This window comes from Triticum aestivum, chromosome 6B (assembly GCF_018294505.1).
Source record: "Triticum aestivum cultivar Chinese Spring chromosome 6B, IWGSC CS RefSeq v2.1, whole genome shotgun sequence".
NCBI classification, from domain to species: domain Eukaryota; kingdom Viridiplantae; phylum Streptophyta; class Magnoliopsida; order Poales; family Poaceae; genus Triticum; species Triticum aestivum.
In genome coordinates this window covers 675,411,614-675,422,435 of record NC_057810.1, presented here as the reverse complement: position 1 = coordinate 675,422,435, position 10,822 = coordinate 675,411,614, and the positions used below count along the sequence as shown (strand labels likewise).

Genomic DNA, 10,822 nt, shown 5'->3' with positions numbered 1-10,822 from the left:
GACAACTTGAGTTGGTTCCGCCGTCAAAAAATACGCACCCAGAGTCAAGGACCAAAGTCTCCTCAAACAAATCACAAGAATCACCCCTTTGGTGTGAGCCACAGAGAATCACATTCCTGCAGCAGTAGTAATGATCAGTTTGGAGGAGGCTCGTGGATGGACGGGGCCCCGCCTTCTGTTGTATCCTGGCCTGATGACACGCCACTCTTTTGACCCTAGCTCCCTCCTCTATATCCATGGCCGCCCGTGCCCCCTCCCCTCTCACGCACTCACTTCCCACCCCCCTCTTCCTCCCCAACACCAGCCCAAGAACCACCACGCCCCAGCTAGCTCAATCCAACCAAACCCCCGTCCCCTCCGCCCCCTCCTCCCCGCCGCGACCTCCTAGAGACCAGCCGCGGCGCGTACGAGCCGAGAGAGGGGGCGTGCAGTGCGGGATTGGTTGCGCGGTCACCTCCGGCGGTCGCCATCGGCGCCCTTTTCCGCCCATCTCTTTTGGCGTCCAACTCCCGGCCCGGCCCGGCCCCGCCTCTTGCTTTCCCACATCCCCGCTTCAATGATGATGGGGCGGTGGCGGTGGTGGGTTTGGTCCTGAAGCCCCATCCGTCCCCAGGTCCCAATCCACCAGCTGCTCCTTTCTTTCTCCCCCTCCCCGCTTCTCTTTTCAGCTAAGGTTGGACGGACGGCGGGCTCTCTTTCCTTCCCTTGCTGGGGATTGGGAGGCCTCGAGTCCAAGCCACCTCCCCCGTCCACATCCCCGCGCCCGCCTCCCTCCCTCTGCAATTGGCTCGATTTGGGCGGTTTTCTTGGCCTCTTGGTTGGAGCCTAGGGCCAGCGCCACCACCAACCTGCGCGTCCCGTGTGAAATTCGTGTTCTTGCACTCCTCCGAGCCTGTCCGGAGCGAGCTGCCTCTGCTGGGTCGAGTTCTTGGACTTCTTCCGGCGAATTGGTTGGCTTCGAGTGAGGGAGGGGTGGGGATTTTTCTGGAGTTGTTGTCCTCATGAGGACGGACGTGAGGAGGGGCGCGGCGGCGGCGGGGAGGGACCAGTTCCCCGTCGGCATGCGGGTCCTCGCCGTGGACGACGACCCGGTCTGCCTCAAGGTGCTCGAGACCCTCCTGCGCCGCTGCCAGTATCACGGTGAGAGCTCTTTCTTTTTCCTTTTCAGCTCAGGACTGTTAATTTCTTTAGGAGCCGTCTACTGCGTCAGGAGCGGTCAATTTTAGTTGCTCTGTTTCAGAAAATCTGCCTGTTCCTCAGTGTCCAGGACAACCACTAAAAAATTGCTGTTGGTAGTTGTCACGGCTCGCAAGTAGATTTGGTGTACTGAACATCATATATAAATGCTGCCTGCAGCCAAAGATTGAGTACCTCTAGATGGATAGATTCATTTGATTGCGTGACCTGAATTTATGATTCCCTTTTTATAGTACAGATGCACGAGGCATCTGATTTTTGCCATGAAAAATGCATAGGACCATTCCCCTTTTCTTGTATTGTTAGTTGTTACCCACTTTGGAAGAGTAACCTGTTACCAAGCGGTCTGTTTGGTAAGCTACCAACAGAAATTGTAAAAAAGGAAGAGTAACCTGTTGGTGTTTTTTCAGTGACGGCGACGAATCAGGCTGTTATCGCGCTGAGGATGCTGCGGGAAAACAGGGACATGTTTGATCTGGTTATCAGTGATGTGCACATGCCAGACATGGATGGGTTTAAGCTTCTTGAGCTTGTGGGGCTTGAGATGGACCTCCCTGTCATCAGTAAGTTCCAAGTTTTATCCATCTCACAGCTGCCCAATTTTCTTACTGATCTTGGTAATAGGAGCCCAGGAGGTACTTCTATAAAGTACATACAAAGATGTACTACATATGTGCAAAGAATCAATTCAGCACACCAAATCCTGTGATTTGTTCTTCTAATTTAGGAGGGGAAAATGTCAGTGCTAACCAATTATTTTCTGTGCAGTGTTATCTGTGAATGGAGAGACAAAAACTGTAATGAAGGGGATAACTCATGGTGCTTGCGACTATCTCCTAAAACCCGTTCGCATCGAGGAGCTTAGGAATATCTGGCAGCATGTCGTTAGAAGGAAATTCACTACCCGTGACTCTATTAATCTTGATACGTATGAAGAGTGCAATAAGCCACCAAGTGCGGACTCTGACTATGTGTACGGCCAAGTTACATGTGGGTCGCCCGACCAAAGTGGGAGGCCCAGCAAGAAGAGGAAGGAGTACCATAGCGAGGAGGAAGACGAAGACGAGGATAGCAGTGGTCAAGATAACGATGACCCTTCGGCTCCAAAGAGGCCAAGAGTTGTTTGGTCAGTTGAACTGCATAGAAAATTTGTCGCTGCTGTCAACCATCTTGGAATTGACAGTAAGAACTTACCAGTACCTCCCTCCTCTGTTGCTACTGTACTTTTTTTCTGGAGTCACTCATGTTGCTCACTATTCTTTCATGTTTATGCAGAAGCTGTGCCAAAAAGGATACTCGAGCTCATGAACGTTGAGAAACTCACTAGGGAAAATGTTGCAAGTCACCTACAGGCAAGCCACTTAATTTACTTCTTTGTAATTATTATTAGTAGTTCAGTACTCTGTCTGTTCCATACCGCCTAGCTTAAATCTGCACCGCAGAGAGCAGCTAGGTATTCAAGATGGTAGTGCATAGAACAAATTACTATAACTAGGAGATAATTTTTGCTGTATGTGTATTCTGCAAATTTTCATTGAGTTCTTCAGTGCAAATGATACATGATACTAGCATATACTCCCTCCGTCCCAAAATTTGTGACACTTATTTTGGGACGGAGGGAGTAAAATATAATATGCTGAGTGATTAACAGTATTAAAGTTGTTGTGAAAGAAAGCACTGCTGTCACCATGATTATAACCTGGAACAAATATACTTTCAATCTCCATACTAGAGCTGGAGTAAGTATGTATTTTCACTGTTTTTTTGTAAGTATTTTATTTTCACCTTTAAACAGTGCAGTTTCATGCAAATTCTGAAACAAGTAAATGTGTAATCTGGTAGAGCTGGAAAAAGGGACTCATTTGGAAACAAACTAAGTACTAGACGTGAATAGATAATTAAACACTTGGTATAACCTGCTTCACAAGTTTAACCGATTGCTTTGGTGTACATGCAGAAATATAGGCTTTATCTCCGACGGTTAAGTGCTGTGGCATCACAACAAGCTGGCATCGTTGCTGCCTTGGGAGGTAGAGACCCCTTTCTGCGCATGGATGCATTCGAAGGACTCCAGGGTTATCAAGCTTTCACCTCTCCTGCAGCGCTATCAACTTTCAGTGCACATGGATTGCTAAATAGTCCTAGAAACAACCAAACAGCGGTTGTGATTCAGGGGGTGGCTACTTCCAGGTCAATTCCGACTGGAAGTAGCAGTTGCACAACAAATCCTTTGATTGGTGATGCAGCTAAGTATCATCTTAGCCTACCAGGAAACCAGCATGGGAACTTGGGACAAGGTTTAGCAACATCGCTTGGGCAGGCCCAATTGCAACAGAAGTGGATGAATGAGGGCAGTGGTGATCTGTCCACCATCCTTTCTGGGAATAGCCGGGGTAATGGCATGCCTCGCATGCTCCCAAGTGTCACAAGCAGTCCATTACTACCTCCAGATCTCGTGGAGTGCACACAGGCCAAAGTAGCCATCCAGCCATCAGTTCGAGCTCCATCTGCAAGTGTAGAAATTCTCGAAGGTGCCATTGGAGCCTCTTCTGGTCCATTGGAGTCTCGTGTATGCCAGCAGAGCGCTCTTCCTTCATCTGGATTTTCTGCAAACATGTTGCCTGTGCATGGTTCATTCAACAATAATGGTGCTTCATTCAGCAGCAATGGTGCAACCAGATTGGGTGATGCATTCTCAGCAAGTTTCCGTCCAACAAATGACCTTGTGGTCGCAAGAGGTACCAAAGTGGGAGCTAGCTCCTTCGGTGGCGCGGTACATCTGTCTCCAGATACCGAGCAGAAGTACTTGAGCTTTGGAAGTTCAGACAGTCTGCTTGATCCGAAGCTTATGTGGAGCTCCTCTCACCTGCCAAGCAATATTAGTGCTCATCATTCCATGAGCCAAAGGTCGAATAATTGCAGCATCGACAGCAGCCACGGTGGCAGAATGTTTGGACAGACAAGCGCGAGCGCCTCGACAGCTGCTCCACAAGCAAAGTTTGACATCCTCTTCTCAGGAGACACTTCGATGGCAAGGAATGCGTCCGAATCAGGCACTCAAAGGCTGCAGAGCGAGCTCAGCTCCAGCACCTGCAGCTTCGACGGTCTTCTCAATTCCATGATCAAAGTGGTAAGGCGACTTTTTCAACCTCCCCCATACTTTTAACTGTATCGTTCCCCGTAAGGTGCATAACCAGTAGCTTCAACCTAGTAGAGCGATACATTAGAATCATTTAAATTCATTATATTCATCATAATCAGCCTAGGAACATAACCAGTAGCTTCAGCATAACCATTTATGTTCATCATAATCTCATCGCAAGCGATACATATATCCTCAGCGCCACCCTATTGATCTAACGATGGTTTTGCTTATGCATACACAGGAGAAGGACGATGCTGCCTTCGGCGATGATCTGGGGTGCGACTTCTACTCGCTCGGGGCTTGCATATGACGAGAGGCCGCCGCCCGTGTATCCACGCCTCTCCGCATCCTGTTTATAAGCATGTTCCCCCGACCTTTTGTGTATGGTATGCCGTGTAGTGTAGCTAGTGTTGCTGATCTTTAGTAGGCCTAGTGCTGGGCCGTATGTGTATTGTAGTAGCAGTAGCAGTAGCAGCTGTTGGAGAAGCAAACAGGCTGATGGGTTGATTGCTAACTTGAGCAGCTAGAGACGTTGGTGGTTTGATTATAAGCATTATTATACAGGCGAGTAATCTATGATGGGCTTCGACTTGGAATTTGTACTGTATGCCACAACCACCACCCATGATCAGGTTGAATTTGAATCGAAATGTGGCTTCTGAAACCCATCCAAAACATGGTGCATGCCGACATGAATCGATATGTGGCTGCTGAAACCCATCCAAAACCTGTGGCTGCTGAAACCCATCCAAAATAGCCTCAATAGGAGACTTCACCACATGTTTTTCAAAGGTAATCTTGTAAAGAACATTCCAAATCCCCCAAATAACCGCAGCGATTCGATCATATAGAACTTCTCACCCCCAGGCAGGAAAGCATACATCCAAGTTAAACTCTGCCAAGCATTTCTAGGACAACAGGCAGCCCCCAGAATATCGCCCAATGCATCCCCAAACTGATTTTGCAATGCTACAGGAGAAGAACAAGTCTTCAGCAGTTTCAATGTTATTGCAGAAGGAGTCCAGTCCACTTTCTTTTTTCAAATTAGTATCTCCAGTCAAAACAGAGTTCTGCATTAGTTGCCACATAAAAATCTTGATCTTAAGAGGAATAGAGGCTTTCCAAATCCAACGATTATTAGCACCAGCAATCCCACTTTCAAGCCATTTGTAAACTGATCTAGAGTAAAAGATGTTCTTTGTGGACAAAGACCAGGAGATAGTATCGGATTCATCAACCAACTTTAAATTCTGGCATTGTTCGACCACAAGGTTCCAGTTAGCCAGATTATCACCATACAACCTACATCTAAAAGGCAATTGATGGCCCTGTGACACAAATTTAGCAATAGTACACTCTTGATCTTGACAAATACTTATCAAACAAGGCAGGGAGTTGCACACACAAGGGGATCTCCTGGAACTAGGGATCTTTACAAAATCTCATCTGGTTGCCTTGCTTGAACATAACTTTTTGGAACGAAGGCCCAAGAAGAGCCCGGCTTTGAATTAATAAAGCCATCAACCGGCCAGGAGTACAAGACTGCAACTTACAACACGAAAGAAAAGGAAAGCAGAAATAAAGATACAATGTGCTCAGTAGAACAACTCGAAGGCAAAGAGCACACAACACCCTTGCCATCAAACGCCGCAAAGCCAAAACTAGTTAACCTACTAAGATGACGGGAGGAGGGCACCACCATGCATGTTTTATGTCGCTGACTGCCACCAAAGGACCAAACAGGGGCAACACATGATCTGACTCCGCCGCCGCAAAGGGCCCCTACCCTTTCACCCAGGCTCGACGGGTGCCGCACCGGCGGCCGACGGAGTGGTTCACCCTAGAACCCAAATCAAAGTGCCCAAGCTGCCAAAGGAGAGGCAAGGAACAGACCCACATGAAACGGAGAACCGACCACTCAATCACTGTCGTCGGCAGCAGCAAGGCAGACCACCGAATCGGAGTTGTCGGACGAAGGCGCTGAAACCTCAGAGAAGGCCAAAAGAATGATACACCATGCCCCCGGTCAAGGATAGGAATCGCCAACGCTGAAGGCCTACCGCCGACACTAAGGCAGGGACCCCAATCCTCTCGCACCAGCGACTGGAACCCTCCGCACCTGGACCAGAGTAGGATGCCGAAGATGAGACCAGGCCACCACATGCCGCCATCGAACCACACCCAACTCCACCACCACTCGAGCCATCCCCGGATGACACCTTCAGGAAGGAACACGCCACCAAAATACCGTTGTCGCCAGGAAAAGGGGACATGAGGCTTTCACCTAAGCTTATGGGCGGAAGGAAGAGGAATCCCACCTAAGCTTATGGGTGGAAGGAAGAGGAATCCCACCGAAGCCTCCAGCAAGGGAAACGACGCCCAAAGGCGACGTCTTCGGTGTGGCCGCCGTGCCAGCCAGGGGTTACCCCCAAATCCGCACCCACCCACTAGATATGCGTAACCGACGTTCGAGAACCGGCGACCAGAGCCGCTAGGGACTGGGATCGACGCGAATCGGAGTAGATCGAAGTTGAGGACGCCTCTTCTCCAAGGCACAACCGAACTACGAGGGGCCGCCGCCGCAACCGCCACCCGCCACCTCCGTGCCTGCATAGCCAGGGAGGCAACCCACCTGCACCCGCCGACACCGCCCGCAGCATAGGCCACGTCACGCATCGCCGCCCGCAGCACATGCCACGTCACGCATCGCCGCCCCGGAAGCCGAGGCCCTCCACACATGGTGAAGCCGCCGAGATCCCCGCCGCCACCTTCATCAGAGCCACGCGGGTGCGCCGATGGGCTCCTTTGGTGGCGGCGGCTGCAGCGAGGGGGGGGGGGGTGGCTAAACTGCAGTGGCTAGGATTGCCCCCCCCCCCCCCTCGAGTCGCCGCAGAGAAGATGGTTCGGGGGGGGGGGGGATTTCGTAACACAACTTTTGTACCCACTATGTAAACATCCTTAACTTTCATGAGGGCTTTCCAGCAAGAAGAATCATTAGTTTTAACATAGGCAATACTGTGTCTCTTAAGATATTTCTTAGTGACAATAGTTTGCCATAAGCCATTATGTGTCTCGAGTTTCCACCACTACTTGACTGAGAGACTAATATTCTACGGGAAATCCAACTCGGTGCCTAGGCTCATCTGCTCCCGCTCAGATTTTTTTTTCAAAACAAATACTAGAAAAATTCAAAAAAAAGTGCAATTTTTTTCGTGTGGTAGATAATTTGATGCGTGAGGTACTGAGGTCCACTTCAAATTTCAAGGCGTTTGGATATCTGAGCAGCTCTCGGCAAAAAAGACAAATCGGGTCAGAACAGTGCATGAATAGTAACCATTTTTACATACCCTGATTTTGTCTTTTTTGCCGGGAACTGCTCAGATGACCAAAATATTTGAAGCAGACCTGCCGCATCAAATTATCTATCACACAACAAAATTAGATTTGTTTGAATTTTTTCTAGTATTTTTTTCATTTTTTACTGAGCGCGCGTGCAGTTGAGCCCGGAAGCAGAAACTCCGCGTCCGTAGCACCTTTCTCTTTAGATCTACATATCCTAATCCAGCAAACCATATGGAACTTACGCCTATTGATCCCCTCTTGGCAGAAGAACATTCTTCTAGGCTTCTACATCTTCTCAATAGTGGTTTTATTTAGGACAAACATAGGCATGCACTAGGATGGGATGCCAGATAAACTAGAATTAATCAAGAGTGAAGTGCATGGTCGGTCCTAAACTATTTCAGGGGTGTCTTGTAGGTTCTCAAACTATAAAAATAGGCATCCAGATCCTCGAAGTGTAGTAAGTGTGTCATTCAGGTCCAAAATCTGTCCGACCCCTCCTGACCGTCCATCTAGCGCCGTTGACCCGTGACACATCGGAGAGGGGGCTCCCCAAGGTAACGGCTGGTGACGGAAAATGCAGATAAATTCAAATAAACTCCAGGGAACAATAAAAGCACTTCACTCCAAATAAATTCAAATTCATGGTTTCAAAACATGTTCACGAATAAGGAAAAAATGTTCGCAAATGGTAATTTTGAAAATGTGTCCGTGAACCACAAATTAATGAACATTTAAAGTCATGAATGATAAATTCAAAACTGTTAGCGATATTTTTGGAAGTCGTGAACAATTTTTTCACTATTCAGGAACATTTTTTGAAACCTTGAACATTTAAATTAATGAGCATTTTTTAAATACATTAGCATATTAGCAAATTCATAAACTTGTTTCAAAACCTTAAACATTTAAATTAATGAACATTTTGTAAATACATAAACATATTATAAAATTCATGAAATAAACGTTTTTGTTAATCCGTGAACATTTTTAAATCCACTAAATATTTAAATTTTGCTCTTTTAAAAAATGAACAAACATTTAAGAAATTTGTGCATTTTTTTTTCAAATTCATCATTCATGAACATTTTTTCCATATTCGCGAACATTTTTTGTGGTTCCTTAACATATTTTGAAATTCATCATTCACGAACAATATTGGTGGTTTTGCGAACATATTCTTTTCTTTAAAAAAATGCGCAAACATTTTTTCCAAATTCTTGCGGACTTTTTTTACATTCATCAGCAGCGAACATTTTTTGAGTCGCAAACATTTTTTCCATATTCGTAAACAATATTTGTGGTTCGCGAACATATTTTCAAATTTATTGTTTGTGAATACTCTTTTAAAGTTGTGAACATTTATTTCATATTCATGAACTGTTTTTGTTGTTCGTGAACATACTTTTAAATAAGTTGTCTGTGAATGTATTTTCTTTTCTAATAAAATTCATTGTTCCCAACATTTTCTTAAGCCCGCGACCATTTTTTTTCTTCCAAATTCACTGTTTGCAAACTTATTTTCAAATTCATCGTTCACGAACATTTTCTCAAAGTGATGAACAGTTTTTCATATCCGCGGCCATTTTTATAAACTAATGAATATTTTTCTAAATTCATGGACATTTTTGCATATCCGTGAACATTTTTTTTGAAATAATCATTTTTGGATTTATTTGCATATTTCCGACCGCCCGCTACATTGTGGGGCCCGTTCTAACATGTCATGGGTAAACGGCTCCACCTGGCCAGTCAGGTGGGGTTAGACAGATTTTAGATCATGTAATGCCTATTTTCATAGTTTTAGAACGTACATGACACCTAAGAAATAGTTCAGGGACGTACAATGCTCTTCACTCATTAATCAAGGTCAATCTCCCACCAGAGGAAGCTGTGTTACCAATCCAAGCATCTATTCTTTTGTCATCTTGGCTATAAGAAATTCCCAATCAATGGATTTCAGTTTAGCAAAGCTAACCGGAACACCGAAATACTTGACACCTAAACATATCAGCATAATAAGCAACAATGTTATTGTCCCCCCAATAATGAAGATTTCACTTTTCCTAAAATTGATTCCTCTTCTTCTCCTATATGTATGCATGCATGGCTCAGAACCAGAGGACGGCGCTGGCGGGGCCGGGGATAACAAGCTGACGCACACGAGATTCCTCGTCTCGCATGCCTAGGCGGGGCTCATAATCGAGATGGGTGGGTCCGCCACCGCCGCCGTCAAGGCCTGCTCTAGGGCATGTATCAAGTTGCCTCGCCACGACCAACTCCTATCAGGCACTGACTGCAGGGTCGTTCTCGTCTCTGGCACCTTCAGCCAAGTGATGAATGCCATGGAGAAGCCCCCCAACCAGGTATAGAGATATAAAGCAGTTCACAAGCGGAAGATAAAATGAGTAAACGGATATACTATGATCATAGGGCATGAAAGATAATCCCTGAGAAATAGATGAACCAACGATGCTCGATGGCGATAGGTGAATTTGGTAGACCATTTCGCCCTTCTGCCAAAGGACTACGTCTGGTTGGAGGGACTTGTGATTGAACACATGAGCAAACCTCTCCCCATCCTATTCTCCTTCAACCAGGATCTAATCAGACCCAGTTGATTTCGCTCGTGGTAGATGCTTATCGTTGATCTCCAAATCTTCAACAGACTTCCTTTGCAAACCACAATTACTCTTGGCTGCTGAAGATCTTGCTCGGTGAAGACAACAACTCTTCAACACTCGAGCCGACACTTATCCTCTAGAGAGTGCGCAACTCTCAAGCGTAATAGGTACAAGAACTATAACTCAGAACTACTGTGATGCTTAACCACTGTCTAAGTTTTGGTTCTTGGTTCTCTCTCGGTGGATTTTAAACTCAATTCTCTCAAGGAGGGGATGCTCAACCAATATTCTTAGAAATCTTAAGCGGAGCAGCCAATGGACAACGTTGGAACCGGGTGGCTATTTATAGCCACAACCTTCCTTTATGGGAAATGACTAAAATGGACATGTGAGACAACCAATGGCCGAATGAAACGAGTCCAATGGTCAGAAATTTGAGCATACCAGTAACATTCCTTGTGGAGCAAGAAATACTAACTCCTCAGTCCGAAAGATATCCCCTGCAGCATTGAAG

At 46.4% G+C, this 10,822-nt stretch overlaps 1 protein-coding gene across 1 annotated transcript; it reads left to right on the top strand.

Annotated features, from left to right (window-relative positions):
* The first annotated feature begins 265 nt into the window (after positions 1-265).
* LOC123139134 (two-component response regulator ORR23) lies at positions 266-4,938 on the top strand. Its single transcript, XM_044558933.1, has 6 exons — positions 266-1,140; positions 1,608-1,760; positions 1,966-2,379; positions 2,473-2,549; positions 3,155-4,327; positions 4,584-4,938. The coding sequence occupies exons 1-6, from the start codon at positions 1,002-1,004 to the stop codon at positions 4,650-4,652; spliced, it is 2,025 nt and encodes a 674-aa protein (XP_044414868.1). The 5' UTR covers positions 266-1,001; the 3' UTR covers positions 4,653-4,938.
* Positions 4,939-10,822: the final 5,884 nt, after the last annotated feature.

Bases quoted from the DNA above. Each gene is read 5' to 3' on its own strand.
- LOC123139134 (XM_044558933.1), top strand. From the start codon at position 1,002: ATGAGGACGGACGTGAGGAGGGGCGCGGCGGCGGCGGGGAGGGACCAG. The intron at 1,141-1,607 runs GTGAGAGCTCTT...GTGTTTTTTCAG, and splicing joins GCGCCGCTGCCAGTATCACG to TGACGGCGACGAATCAGGCT. The intron at 2,380-2,472 runs GTAAGAACTTAC...ATGTTTATGCAG, and splicing joins CAACCATCTTGGAATTGACA to AAGCTGTGCCAAAAAGGATA.